Below are 15,015 nucleotides of genomic sequence, written 5' to 3'. Positions count from 1 at the left end.
GGCTCAGACAGCCTGGGGGACTTCCTGTCTAGCCAAGTCCATTGGCCTGGCCTGTGGGTAGTGGGGCCAGGGGTCGGCCCCGGCCAAATGGGTGCCCTCCTTGTTATGCCTCCAGGCCTCTCAGCCGACACTGGGTCCGGGCCAACACAGCGACTGTGCCGTGCAGCGTGGGTCCTGGCCTCATCCCTGAGGGCATCTGGTAGACCTGAAGCCTCGCTCTTGGGCTGCACATGCACACCGCAGCACTAGCTGCCGTGAGCTGCTTGTACAACAAACCTTTACCCCTCCTCCAGCTGTAACCTGGACGGCCACCCATGCCTTGTCTTGTTCTCATAAATACTGGGGCCGGGCGCAGTGGCTCACACCTGTAATCCCAGCACTTTGGGAGGCCGAGGTGGGTGGATCACCTGAGGTCAGGAGTTTGAGACCAGCCTGGCCAACATGGTGAAACCCTGTCTACTAAAAATACAGAAATTGGCTGGGCATGGTGGCGGGTGCCTGTAATCCCAGCTACTCAGGAGGCTGAGGCAGTAGAATTGCTTGAACCTAGGAAGCGGAGGTTGCAGTGAGCTGAGATCACGCCATTGCACTCCTGCCTAGGCAACAAGAGTGAAACTTTGTCTAAGAAAAAAAAAAATAGTCACTGGGCTTCTTCATGCTCTGATCACATCTCTTGTAAAAGCTTAAGCTCTCAACAGGGTCTGGGTTGGAATTCTGGGTGGCCCGGTTGGGGTCTCTGGAAATGTGACTGCAGCGGAGAACAGAGACCCTGACATGCAGTCCCCTGTGCTGAGGGTCCCCATGAGAAAGTTGTGGCATCCCCAGGGGCCAGAGAAGAGCGCCATGTCTTCTGAGGGGTGCATCCTTTGTGTCGCCTGCAGACATCTGTCTGTGACCCTTGCCCTCCTGCACATGTCTGTACTTTCCTGCAGCCTGTAGAAACGCCTCTTACGGTTTTACCTCTTGTGTGTTTGCTTTGCTAAAGAACGTCAATGTCGGCCAGGCGAGGTGGCTCACGTCTGTCACCTCAGCACTTTGGGAGGCCAAGGAGGGAGGATCACTTGGGCCCAGGAGTGAGAGATTAGCCTGGGCAACATAGCAAGACCCCATCTCTAAAAAAAAAATTTTTAATTAGCCAGACCGGGCACAATGGCATGCCTGTAATCCTATCACTTTGGGAGGCTGAGGCGGATGGATCACTTGAGGTCAGCAGTTCAAGACCAGCCTTGGCAACAACATGGCGAGACTGTCTCTAGTAAGAATAAAAAAAATTAGTCAGGTATGGTAGCGGGTACCTGTAATCCCAGCTACTCGGGAGGCTGAGGCAGGAGAATTGCTTGAACCCAGGAGGTGGAGGTTGCAGTGAGCCGAGATCATGCCACTGCACTCCAGCCTGGGAAACAGAGGGCGACTCCTTCTCTTAAAGAAAAAAAGAAAAATAACTAAAATATGATTGTGCCACTGCACTCTAGCCTAGGTGACAGAGTGAGACCCTCCCTATCTAAAAAAAAAAAAAAAATGTCAGCATGTCAGCGTCCCTCCAAGGCAGTGGCTTTGGGTCCTGGCAGGGACAAGATGAACCAGCTATTCTAAACCAGTGGCTCCACCCGGCTGGGAGGGGCAGCTGCCCCTTACCCTGGCTTGACCCTTTTGGGAAGATCCCTGCTGGGCCTTCTGCTGCCCACCTTCCTGGACCATCTGTGTCCCTGCCCACCCAGTGCCACACTCCCCAGACTGTGGAATGCATCTCCAGTGCCATCTGGGGCCAGTTACTGCACCTGCTCCCCAGGCAGAGCTCTTGGCCTGGCAGCATCCAGACAGGTATTAGATGCCCAGTGATGGTGGCACGTGGGTGGGGACAGAGCCACATCCAAGTCTAGCCCTCTGATTAGGAGGATGACAGTCTTGGAATTTCTTGTTCTGTTTGTTTTTTTTTTTTGAGACGGAGTTTTGCTCTTGTTACCCAGGCTGGAGTGCAATGGCGCGATCTTGGCTCACCGCAACCTCCGCCTCCTGGGTTCAGGCAATTCTCCTGCCTCAGCCTCCTAAGTAGCTGGGACTACAGGCGTGCGCTACCATGCCCAGCTAATTTTTTGTATTTTTAGTAGAGATGGGGTTTCACCATGTTGACCAGGATGGTCTCGATCTCGACCTCGTGATCCACCCGCCTCGGCCTCCCAAAGTGCTGGGATTACAGGCGTGAGCCACCACGCCCGGCTTGTTCTGTTTTTTTTTTTTTTAATTATTTTTTTCCTATCATTTTCACAGAGAAAGAAATGCATTGTTCTGTTTCTTCTAGAGTTCTTGTTCTCCAGCTCCAGGCTTTCTAGTTCAGAGGCATGAGGCAAACCCTTGCTGTGGGAATAGCAGTGACCATGGGTAGGGCCGTGGTGGCCAGGAGAGGAAACCGGGGTCGCCCCCAGAGCATGTGGGGAGATGGAGGCTGAGCTGCTGTCGGAGCTGCAGAAGTACCTTGAGGGGTGCCGTGGGTGATGGGGAACGCCATTGCAGCCTAGAAATTCGGTTTCCTGAGGTTTAGCCCGACTTTGAAAAGTGTTTAAGAACAGAGGCCTCCTGGCTGAGCATGGTGGCTCACGCCTGTAATCCCAGCGCTTTGGGAGGCCAAGGCAGGAGGCTTGCCTGAGGTCAGGAGTGGGAGAGCAGCCTGGCCAACATGGTGAAACCCTCTCTACTAAAAATATAAAAATTAGCTGGGCATGGTGGCACACGCCTGTAATCCCACCTAGATTAGGGAGGCTGAGGCAAGAGAATTGCTGGAACCCAGGAGGCAGAGGTTGCAGTAAGCTGAGATCGTGACACTGCACTACAGCCTGGGTGACAGAGCGGGACTGTCTCAAAAAAAAAACAAAAACAGGGGCCTCGGCCTCAGTGTGCCCTGGAGCCAGCCGGGGCCTGTCTTAATTTAGAGCACATCCTTACCGGTGCATAGACATGCCAAGGCCCCTCCCACGTGGGACACCCACTCCGTTTAGTATCTGACCACATGTTTCAAAACACAGCTGCTTCTGTTTTAGAAACTTGGAAGGCAGAACGTGTTTTAGCGTCTTCTAGGCGGGTCTGCTGAGGACCAGACCACTTAAGGCTGAGTGGATTCAGACTCACCTGCAGCCCCTTCCTGCCTCGTGCTGATGATCCGTGCATGGCGTTATATAGATCACCTGCAGCAAAGTCATCCACTATCCTGTGTGCGGGCTTCTAAAACGCTTGCCCTGGGTGAAATGGAATAAACCCGAGACGCTATTCAAAGTCTTTCTGTTCCTGGGGGGATGCTGCGGGCAGAGGGGATAAACCACAGCCTCCGGCCCTCCCCTGGCGTCTGCTGCGTGGGGGGACCCACACTGTGCAAGAGACTGTTCTGGAGCGCTCCCAGGCCTTCTCCTGTCACTAGTCACTGGCCAGTGTCCTCCCAGGCTGCCCCGGTGAGGGGGCATGGACATTTCTAGCATGGAGACAGGGTGCTCACGCCCAGACACGCCGCTGTGGGGCTCCCACCAGGTGGGACCCCGAGAACGCAGGGTGCCTCTGCCTGCCGCTTCCCCTCCCAGACAAGACCCTCTTTCCAGCAACAAAGGAAGGGGCAGCCCCAGAGGGTGGCTGAGCGACGACAGAGCCCATCTGGACAGGGTCAGCTTGGAGGTCCCCCCGGTCCCTTCAGGAGGAGCCGCCGGAGCTCTGGTCACCTCGGGACATTCTCCAGCCCCAGGTCCCTGTGGCTCTTGGGCTGGAGTCCGGGCTCTCCAGTCGGGCAGCAGGAACAGGTGAGTCTCTCGTGCAGGCTGGTGGCACTGATGAGGAAGCACCAGGCAGCCTATGTTTTTTTGTTTTTGTTTTCCAAGACGGAGTCTTGCCCTGTCGCCCAGGCCAGAGTGCAGTGGCACAATCTGGGCTCACTGCAACCTCCACCTCCCAGGTTCAAGCAATTCTCCTGCCTCAGCCTCCCAAGTAGCTGGGATTACAGGTATCCACCACTAGGCCTTGCTAATTTTTGTATTTTTAGTAGAGATGGGGTTTCACCATGTTGGCCCAGGCTGGTCTCGAACTCCTGGCCTCAAGTGATCCTGGATTACGGGTGTGAGCCACTGCTCCCGGCCCAAGACTTTTTGCTTTAGATGCTGTAGAGCCCTGCTGGGAGCCAGCAGGGCAAGGCACAGACAGGATCTGAGACCCATGTAGAACCTGCCAACCTGTAGCTCACATCTGTAATCCTGGCACTTTGGGAGGCCGAGGTGGGTGGATCACTTGAGCCAAGGAGTTCAAGACCAGCCTGGGCAACATAGCAAGACCCTGTCTGCACAAAAATACAAAAATTAGCCAGGCTTGGTGGCACATACCTGTAGTCCCAGCTACTGGGGAGGCTGAGGTGGGAGGATCATCTGAGCCCAGGGAGGTCGAAGCTGCAGTGAGCCAAGATTGTGCCACTGCACTCCAGCCTGGGTGACAAGAGTGAGAACCTGTCTTAAACCCTTTCCCAACCTGTCTGTGGCCCACGCACCCATGGGTACTGTGGGATAGGGGACAGGCCGGCTCAACACAAATTGAGGCAGGAATAACCCCAGAGAATGGGCCTTGGATGGAGCTTGACCCTGTCCCTGGCCTCAGCCTCACCACCTGCCACTGTGAACAAGCATGCTGTGCTCCTTTCTGAATGTCCTTCTGAAGCAGCTGGGGAATGTCAGCTGAGCCCCCGCTTGGCCGGCTCTGGCGTGGGATGTCTCCGGAAGCCGCCCTCGGAGCCGGCATTTCCCCATCAGGTGTGTCCACAGGCCCATGCCTCACTGTCCCCTTGCTTGAAGCTCCAAGAGCATGAGAGCAGGCAGCCTGGTCTGCTAGGGAGTGTGCTGACCGATGCGGAAACAGCCACCCAAAACATGGGGTAAGCAGACGTTACCCTGTAGGTGGTGGCTCCTGGGGCCCAGCCCTTCAGAAACAATGGGGGCAGGCTGGGCATGGTGGCTCACACCTGTTAATCCCAGTGCTTTGGGAGGCTGAGGCGGGAGGGTCACTTGAGCCCAGGAGTTTGAGGCTGTAGTGAGCCATGATTACACCACTGCACTCCAGCCTGGGCAACAGAGCAAGATCCTGCCTCCAAAAAAAACAAAAACAAAAACAGGCTGGGCCCGGTGGCTCACGCCAGTAATCCCAGCACTTTGGGAGGCTGAGGTGGGCAGATCACGAAGTCAGGAGTTTGAGACCAGTCTGACCAACACAGTGAAACCCCGTCTCTACTAAAAATACAAAAAAATTAGCTGGGCATGTTGGCGAATGTCTGTAATCCCAGCTACTCGGGAGGCTGAGGCAGGAGAATCACTTGAACCCAGGAGATGGAGGTTGCAGTGAGTTGAGATCGTGCCACTGCACTCCAGCCTAGGCAACAAGAGGGAAACTCTGTCTCAAGGAAAAAAAAAAAAGGAAAAGGAAGCATACGAGGCTATAGAGCAGTGTACCAGGGGCCAGCCTATGGCAGAAGCATCCCAGCGCGGCCCTCCCCAGCCCCATCCTCGTTGGGTGAGGTGTCGTGGGTCTTCGTGTCACTCGACACCTTCAAGGACAGACCCAACTCTGGGTGCCCCCAACTTACCAGGTAATGGAGTTTCCTAAAGTGTGTTGTGAGGAGTACTGGAAGGGCCAGCACGGAGGGACCCTGTGGACAGGTTTCTTTGCTCCAGTGTCCCCAAGCCTCCGCAGGCCTCTCCCCTCGAAGTCTCTGTGCCTCATTCTCCAGGTGTCCCTCCCCAAGGAGCCCTGCATTGCTGGAGCCTCCTGCAGGGGCCAGCCCAGCCTGTCAGGGACAGAGACCCTGCACTGGCCCCCTCGAGAGTGGACCATGGGCTGGCTTATCTGCTCCAGTGCAGTGAGGATCAGCTGGAGCTCCAGCCCGACTCGTATCTGGATTCAAAGTGAGGCGTGACTCGGGGGCCGTGACACTGGGAGGAAGCCAGGCTCCGTGCTCTTGCTCCAGTGAGCTGACCAGGGAGCTGAAGGCAAGGTGGCCTGGGAGCCACTCCCACACACCCGGTGGCTAGGCTCTCGCAGCAGCTAGAAACCCAGCAGCCTCTCCCCTGGGTCTGTGCTGGGCTCTTAAGCCCTCCATGGGGCCCAGCGGCTGAGATGCGTGTTTTTTTTTTTTTTTTTTTTTTTTTTTTTTTTTTTGAGAAGGAGTTTCACTCTGTCGCCCAGGCTTCAGCGGCTGAGATGCGTGTTTTTTTTTGTTGTTGTTTTTGTTTTTTTTGAGAAGGAGTTTCACTCTGTCGCCCAGGCTTGAGCACAGTGGTACGATCTTGACTCACTGCAACCTCTGTCTTCGGGGTTCAAGTGATTCTCCTGCCTCAGCCTCCTGAGTAGCTGGGATTACAGCCTGGCTAATTTTTTTATTTTTAGTATAGACCGGTTTCACAATCTTGGCCAGGCTGGTCTGGAACTCCTGACCTCGTGATCCGCCCACTTCAGCCTCCCAAAGTGCTGGGATTACAGGCATGAGCCACCGCCCCTGGCAGGATATTCCTTTAGAGATGGTGCACAGCTCCGAGCCTTACAGCTTCCAGAGGGTTCTGGGGGTGACTGTAAAGAGCAGTGCTGGCCCCGAACCTTTCCTGTTCCCTAGATTTAGTTCCCAGCAGGTGGCAGGGAAATGAACATTTTGTCCCATAGTGGTGGGAGGGAAGGCTGGCCATGCGGGTCCAGGCCACTCCCTCAGCCTCCACAGCCTTGCCCAGCCACAGCGACAGCAGAGCAGCCACCTGATCCAGGTAAGCCCCCACCACACACACACAGCCCCATCATAAGGGAACAGCCTCTTGGTGTCCTAGAAGGTGAGAAGCTTTTATTTATTTTAGAGACAGGGTCTTGCTCTGTTGCCGAGTGCAGTGGGACGATCATGAGCTCACTGCAGCCTTGACCTCGTGAGCTAAAACCATCCTCTCGACTCAGCATCTAGAGCAGCTGGGACTACAGGCCACCACACCTAGCTAATGTTTTTATTTTTTGTTGAGACAGGGTCTCACTATGTTGCTCAGGCTGATCTCAAGCGATCCTCCCACCTCAGCCCCACAGAGTGCTGGAATTACAGGCGTGAGCCACACTGTGCCTGGCCGAGAGCTTTAATTTTTCCTACTTGTTAACAGCATTATGGGGCTGGGGGAGGCGCTCAGATTTTCTTACCCTCCTCACATCCCCAACCCCCCAGGCAGGGCGGTGGGGGGTTGTCAGTCAAGCAAGACTCAGGCCAAGCCCGACTCTGAAGCTCTTTGTTACCAGCTCTTTAGTCTAACTTCAAATCTTCAACCAGCTCTGTTCTTCAATCCAACACATTCCACAAACGAAGGGACTGGGCAGTGAGATATCGGGAAACCCCATGAAAAGAGATGCATCATAAAGGAGAAAATCATTTAAAATGTCCTCCCCCCGCCTTTTTTTTTTAACAGTCTTGCTCCGGGCGCCAGGCTGAAGTGCAGTGGTGTGATCTTGGCTCTCTGCAACCTCCACCTCCTAGGTTCCAGCAATTCTCCAACCTTAGCCTCCCGGGTAGCTGGGATTACAGGTGCGAGTCACCGCGCCTGGCTAAGTTTTGTATTTTTTTGTAGAGATGGGTTTTCGCCATGTTGGCCAGGCTGGTCTCGAACTCCTGGTGTCAGGTGATCCGCCCACCTCAGCCTCCCAAAGTGCTGGGATTACAGGCATGAGCCACTGAGCGCAGCCCCCAATATTTTTTAAGCTCAAATTATCCCACGCCCCCTTGACTGTGATAAACTAGATAACCAAAAGAAGCCTGGCCACAGTCCAGGTGGAAGGGGGCTGTCCCGAGGTGCGTTCCCATCAAAATCCACTCCCGGGGCAGGACTCACGCTGCTCACACCACCAGGGGTCAGCCGTCTTCTCCTGCCACCCCGTGAGTTGCAGAAGGCCCTGTTCTGGGCTCCCTGCTTCAATCCCAGGATCAGTCAGGTCTGGAGCCAGAGAGGCGGCTCACACGGGTCTGCCCTGGAAGGAGAGGGCGATCCGCAGGAGTTCCTGGCCCAGCTCTTGCTGCCTTCCTCTGGGGCCGAACTCAGCCGACAGCTCCCGGAAAGTGACGCAGACGCGGCGGGCCTCGATGTGTCTGCGGTGGATGGCATGCTTCCACTGGTGCCGCGCGGCCCCCCTGAGCACCAGCAGGGAGCGGCGGGGCAAGGGGACGTCCACCTCCACCTCCTGGCACAGCACCGAGCGGCTGGGCGCTATCACGCTGTCAACCAAGGCCTCCGGGGCAGCTGAGGGGGCGGAGCAGAGGAGCAGGCTCCCGGGTGCCTCCCGACACATGGACAGCACGGTGGGGGACAGGAGGTTGAGGCTGACCAGTCGCTCCCCCCACAGCCACGCGTCGTCCAGGTGCGGGTCGATGGCCGAGCCGCGCTCAGGGCAGTAGTCCAGGTTGCACTGCTCGACGGGCCGGAAGCCCTCCAGCCCCGGGTAGAGGCCCATTCTCCGCACCACCTCCCGGCTGAAGCTGGGGAGGCCGCAGAAGCCCTCGGTCTTTAGCTTCTGTTTCCGAAAGTTGACTTTGGGGCCATAGTCCTGAAGGATGAAGACAAAAAGGACGTAAAGTGTCTGCGTTTACGGAGATGTCTACCACACACTAGGTGAATTCAATTGCAGTGACCTAAGCAAGCAAAAGTCCCTACTTCATGGATGTGAAGCAGGAGGAGGCCGACCCGAGGAGACAGAAGTTAATAGCAAATGGCTGGGCGTGGTGGTGCACGCCTGTAATCCCAGTGCTTTGGGAGGCTGAGACGGAAGGATCATTTGAGGCCAGGAGTTCGAGACCGGCCTGAGCAACAACGTGAGACCACCTCTCTGCAAGAAATTTTAGTTTGGGCATGGTGGCTCATGCCTGTAATCCCAGCACTTTGGGAGGCCCAGGAAGGTGGTGCATTTGAGCCCAGGAGTTTGAGACCAACCTGGGCAACATAGCAAAACTCCGTCTCTCATAAAAAAAAAAAAAAAAAAAAAAAAAATTTAGACAGATGTAGTGGCACAGGCTTTAGTCTCAGCTACTTAGGAGGCTGAGGTGAGAGGATCATTAGAGCTCAGGAAGTGGAGGCTGCAGTGAGAGAAGACTGCACCACTGCACTCCAGCTTGGTAGACGGAATGAGACATTCTGTCTCAAAATAATAACAATAAATAGCTGGGCTTGGTGGCACATGCCTTAGTCCCAGCTACTCAGGAGGCTGAGGTAGGAGGACAGCTAGAACCTGGGAGGTCAAGGCTGCAGTGAGCCGAGATCGCACCATTGCACTCCAGTCTGGGCGACAGAGCAAGACCCTGTCTCAAAAAAAAAAAAAACCTGTAGACAAATGTTCACAACAGCATTACTCTCCCAACAGCCAAAAAGTGAAAACACCAGTGTCCGTCAACAGATGAATGAAGAAATGAAATGTACAGATATCCAACAGAATGTCACAAAGGGAACGCGCCCAGGTGCAGTGGCTCACACCTGTAATCCCAGCACTTTGAGAGGCCGAGGTGGGCAGATCACTTGAGGTCAGGAGTTCGAGCCCAGCCTGGTCAGCACGGTGAAACCCCGTCTCCACTAATAATACAAAAATTAGCCGGGTGTCATGGTGGGCACCTGTAATGCCAGCTATTTGGGAGGCTGAGCCATGAGAATGGCTTGAACCTGGGAGGCGGAGGTTGCAGTGAGCTCAGGTCACACTACTGCACTCCAGCCTGGGCGGCACAGCAAGACTCTGTATCAAAAAAAAAAAAAAAAAAAAAAGGCCCAGTGCGGTGGCTCAGGCCTGTAATCTCAGCACTTTGGGAGGCCAAGGTGGTGGATCACCTGAGGTCAGGAGTTCAAGACCAGCATGGCCAATATGGTAAAACCTGTCTCTACTAAAAATACAAAAATTAGGCGTGGTGGTGGGTGCCTGTAGTCCCAGCTACTCAGGAGGCTGAGGCAGAAGAATTGTTTGAACCCAGGAGATGGAGGTTGCAGTGAGCCGAGATCTCGCCAGTCTGGGTGACAGCGAGATTCCACCTCAAACAAACAAATGAAAACTACAATGAAAGGTGAGGGGCACCCAGGGATGTGACTGACTGTCCCAGTGGCCACACATGGAGGCTGGGGACAGAGGGATGGAGGTGAGGGGAAGTGAGGAGGCTGGGTCACAGGTGGGGAAGGAGTGAGCTGGGGGGAGAATGATGGGCCGGGGCGGGGAAGGCGGGAATTCGCGTGAGGAGACGAGACGCTGACAGTGAGAATGGTAGGTGGGAGCACCTGTAGTTTGGGAGAATGGGGCTCCCCACCAGAACTTTCCCGTACCCTCAGTACCACCAAGTCGGCTGCAGAGAGGGCATAGAGCCCAGCAGCGCATCCCACAGAGAGATGGGGTGCCCGGGTGCACTTCTGCCCATCGGACACACGCCTGCAGCGAGTCTGGCTGCGCACAGCCCCAAGGTCTGGGGAACTCGCCCACTACCAACCTTGGAGGTTCGTGGGGTGTGGCTGCAGAGGAGGAGGAGAGCCCCAGCAGTGGGGCGGTCCCCTTGACGCAGCCCAGCCCTCCCCATGAGCTCAGGGCCGGCCTACCTGCTTCCTCCGTCCAGACTGGGAGAGTTTCCAGGGGTCACAGTCCATAAGCCTCACCAACTCGGCTTCTTCCTCCTGAGTCACAAAGTCCTCGATCAGCATCACTCCTGGGAAGGGGAAGGCCCAGCCCTCAAAGTCAGATTCCTCCGAGCCCACGGCCCAGCCGGTGTCAGAGCAGTAAATGAAACGGTGTGTTTTCTGCAAAAGAAAAACAGGTCCACAGACTGGGCAACACAGCGGGACCCTGTCCCTACAAAAAGTTAAAACAGGCTGGGTGCGGTGGCTCACGCCTGTAATCCCAACACTTTGGGAGGCTGAGGCAGGCGGATCACCTGAGGTCAGGAGTTCAAGACAAGACTGGCCAACATGGTGAAACCCCATTTCTACTAAAAATACAAAAGCTAGCCGGGCATGGTGGTAGGGGCCTGTAATCCTAGCTACTCGGGAGGCTGAGGCTGGAGAATTGCTTGAACCCAGGAGACGGAGGTTGCAGTGAGCCGAGACGGCACCACTGCACTCCAGCCTGGGTGACCGAGCAAGACTCCATCTCAAAAAAAAAAAAAAAAAGTTTAAATAAAAATTAGCCGGGCGTGGCAGAGTGCACTTGTCATTTCAGCTACACAGGAGGCTGAGGCAGGAGGATCATTTGAGCCCAGGAGGTTGAGGCTGCAGTGAGTGAGCTATGGTTGTGCTACTGCACTCCAGCCTGGACAGCAGAGCAAGACCATGTCTCAAAAAAAAAAAAAAAACAGATGCATCCTGGAGCTGTGGCAGCCCCTGGCACTTGTGGCTCAGGCCACCGTGGAAGACAGCTGGAGTCTAGGGGGAGGTGCAGACAGTGTCTGCCCCAGGCTGACCAGGGAAGGCCCGAAGCCCTCTTGAGCTCACATGAATTTGATTGGTTTCCTTTCTCACTATCCTTGCCTGTGAAAGAGAAGGGCTGATACAATGTGTCTTTCCTTCTCCACTTTACAAAGGAGTTCAGTAAAGTTAAGGAACTAGCCCCAGGCTGCACAGCACCTCCTGCACTCCTGTCTCCTAGGCTGCATCCAGGAGGACCCAGACTGCCCGACTACCTTGAGTCTGTGCACCCTAATCTCTTTAGGTCTTTGCTGACGCCACCCTGGTGTCTCAGGGGCTGGCCCATGCCTTTCACAAGTCTGAGGCTCACCCAGGAGGGCAACGTGTTTCCCCACAGAGCTGAGTATTCACAGAGCTCCTCAGCACCCCAGACTCCCTCCTCTTCACTCTTGTTTTCAAAGCACCTTTCCAGACCCAGCATCACGCCTCAATCCTCATACCCTGGGCTGTCACTCAACTCTCACCCCATGTCCCCCTCTGTTCTGCCACCATTTGCGAGGCCTACTGGTACTCTCGGGTCTCCCCCATGCTAAAGAAAGTCTAAAAACCAGGCTAGGCGTGGTGGGTCATGCCTGTAATCCCAGCACTTTAGGAGGCCGAGGTGGCTGGATCACCTGAGGTCAGGAGTTCGAGACCAGCCTGGCCAACATGGCAAAAGCCCTTCTCTACCAAAAATACAAAAATTAGCCAGGCATGGTGGTGCATGCCTGTAATCCCAGCTACTTGGGAGGCTGAGGCAGGAGAATCCCTTCAACCTGGGAGGCAGAGGTTGCAGTGAGCCGACATTTCGCCACTGCACTCTAGTGTGGGCAACAGAGGGAGACTCTGTCTCAAAAGAAAAAAGAAAGTCTAGAAACCATTCTTGGCATTGTCTCCTCCCAAGCCACCACCTCCTCCTCTCCTGTCACCCCCATTCCTGTACCTGCATCCTCCTACCCCCAACTCTCCCAGGGCCTCCGCCTCGCTCAACTGTCTCTTTGCCTGCTGTGCAGCCAGCTTGACCTTGACCCTGAGTCATGTGCCAATGACTACTTCTTAAATCTCTTGCTTGGCTTCTGCTACCCCTTCCTCTCCACCTCTCTTCATTAAAAAGAGTTAGTTAATGGTCAGGCACAGTGGCTCACGCCTGTCATCCCAGCACTTTGGGAGGCCAAGCCGGGAGGATCACTTGAGACCAGCCTCAGCAACATAGCAAGATCGTATCTCAATTAAAAAAAAAAAAAAGTTTTGGCCAGGTGCGGTGTCTCACACCTGTAATCTCAGTTCTTTCGGAGGCTGAGGCACATGGATTATTTGAACACAGGAGTTCGAGACCAGCCTGGCCAACATGGCGAAACCCCATCTCTACCAAAAGACAAAATAGTTAGCCTGGTGTGGCAGTGCACTTCTTTTTTTTTTTTTTAAAGATGGGGTTTCACCATGATGGCCAGGCTGGTCTTGAACTCCCGACCTCAGGTGATCCACCCACCTCGGCCTCCCAAAGTGCTAGGATTACAGGCATGAGCCACCGCGCCCGGCGGCAGTGTGCTTCTATAGGGGTTCCAGCTACACAGGAGGCTGAGGCAGGAGAATCGCTTGAGCCTGGGAGGTGGAGGTTGCAGTGAGCCGAGACTGCACTAGTGAACACCAGCCTGGGCAACAGAGTGAGACTCCATCTTGAAAATAATAATACAGCCGGGTGCGGTGGCTCACGCCTGTAATCTCGGCACTTTGGGAGGCCGAGGCGGGTGGATCACGAGGTCAAGAGATCGAGACCATCCTGGTCAACATGGTGAAACCCTGTCTCTACTAAAAATACAAAAAATTAGCTGGGCATGGTGGCACGTGCCTGTAATCCCAGCTACTCAGGAGGCTGAGGCAGGAGAATTGCCTGAACCCCGGAGGTGGAGGTTGCGGTGAGCCAAGATCACACTATTGCACTCCAACCTGGGTAACAAGAGCGAAACTCTGTCTCAATAAAATAATAATAATAATACATTTTGTTTTGAGGCAGAGTCTTGCTCTTGTCACCCAGGCTGGAGTGCAGTGGTGCAGTCTCGGCTCACTGCAACCTCCGCCTCACAGGTTCAAGCGATTCTCCTGCCTCAGCCTCCCGAGTATCTGGGATTACAAGTACCCGCCACCATACACGGCTAATTTTTGTATTTTCAGTAGTGACGGGGTTTCACCATGTTGGCCAGGCGGGTTTCACCATGTTGGCCAGGCTGGTCTCAAACTCCTGACCTTATGATCTGCCCACTTCAGCCTCCCAAAGTGCTGGGATTACAGGCGTGACCCACAACATCCGGTCACCAATTCATCTGTTGATAAGATACTTGGGTTCCTTCCATGTTCTGGCTATCGTGAATAAGGCTGCTATAAACACGGGTGTGAAAATCTCTCTTCCAGACCCTGCTTTTAGTTCCTTTGGATATACACCCAGAAGTAGGGCTGTGGATCAGGGGTAATTCTGTTTAATTCATGAGGCATCCCATACGGTTTCCACAGGACCTTGGGCACTTTCACCATAGACGCTGGGGCAGTTTCTTTACGGGCTTCCCAGCCTCCACATCTTCATATCTGCCCCTTCCCTTCCCAGGATCTTTCTAAAATTCACATTTGACCGCATCGCTCCTTTAAAACCCTCCAAGAGCTCTCCATGGCTTTTGGGACAAGTCCAGCCTGCTTAGCCAACACACGGGGGACCATCTGTGGTCAGACCCCCCAACCTCTCCAGCCTCATCTCTCTCACCTGAAGCATTACCACTCCACCTCGCTCTTGCAACCAACCACGATCCTTCCATGCCAATTCAAAGAAGCTGAGTTCTTTTTTAAAATTATTATTTATTTTCTTTTTTTGAGAAAGGGTCTCGCTCTGTCGCCCAGGCTGAAGTGCGGTGGCTCGATCATAGCTCACTATAGCCTCCAATTCCTGGGCTGGAGCGATCCTTGTGTTCTTTTTCATTAGTTAACTGGAATTCACTGTTTCCTTGCCCACTGCAGTCCACGACCTTCAGGCACCATTGGCCTGGTATTCAGCACCCTCACCCTTTCCGTGTCGTCTCCCCGCGGGCCCGTGAGGCTCCCAGCGCCAGATCCGAGAAGCTACGTCGATGTTTGCGGGCAGATCCCCCCAGAGTCCCCGAGGTGAGCTGTGGTCGGACTCACCCACCTCCCATCCCCTTCCCCGCTCCCAAGCCCGCTCCTCAAAGCCTTCATCTCCTCACCCCGCATCGCTCCTACCGCAAGGGTCGCTCACAGGCTTTGATCCCAGCCCGTGTCATGGCCAAGCTGGGCCTCAGTTTCCCCAGATGCAGAACGACGTTTGTGGGCGCGGCTCCTCACCCACCCCTTACCGCTGGGGGCAGCTGCCAGGGCGGGTCTCCGCCGCGCTGCTGCTCGCAGATAAGACAGGTCCGGATGCCCTTGCAACCGCATTTCCGAAGGACTTCGGGGACCTCGGCTGCAGCCGCCGCCGCCGCCGCTGCCGCCGCTGCCGCCGCCGCCATGGCTCTGTCCGGGTGGCCAGTGCGCAGGCGCGGCCGCGGCGGCCGCTGGGAGTTGTAGTCCGCATAGGGCGGGGGCACGA

General features: G+C 55.1%; 1 protein-coding gene across 2 annotated transcripts; it reads right to left on the bottom strand.

The window, feature by feature from the left end:
• Window positions 1–6,819: 6,819 nt before the first annotated feature.
• ALKBH4 (alkB homolog 4, lysine demethylase) lies at window positions 6,820–14,753 on the bottom strand. 2 transcript variants are annotated; one of them, XM_012449004.2, is made up of 3 exons: window positions 14,670–14,753; window positions 10,587–10,784; window positions 6,820–8,571 (listed from the first exon to the last, which is right to left on the bottom strand). In XM_012449004.2, the coding sequence occupies exons 2-3, from the start codon at window positions 10,686–10,688 to the stop codon at window positions 7,984–7,986; spliced, it is 690 nt and encodes a 229-aa protein (XP_012304427.1). In that variant the 5' UTR covers window positions 10,689–10,784; window positions 14,670–14,753; the 3' UTR covers window positions 6,820–7,983. The 2 variants fall into 2 exon arrangements, with proteins under 2 accessions (XP_012304427.1, XP_012304425.2); XM_012449002.3 differs by lacking the exon at window positions 14,670–14,753 and adding an exon at window positions 14,179–14,649.
• Between the last annotated feature and the right edge of the window lie 262 nt (window positions 14,754–15,015).

This window comes from Aotus nancymaae, unplaced genomic scaffold (genome assembly GCF_030222135.1).
Source record: "Aotus nancymaae isolate 86718 unplaced genomic scaffold, 86718_ANA_hifiasm-v0.15.2.pri h1tg000012l, whole genome shotgun sequence".
Lineage (NCBI taxonomy): Eukaryota > Metazoa > Chordata > Mammalia > Primates > Aotidae > Aotus > Aotus nancymaae.
Note: the sequence above shows the minus strand (reverse complement) of the source record. Positions and strands in the feature narration are given on the sequence as shown.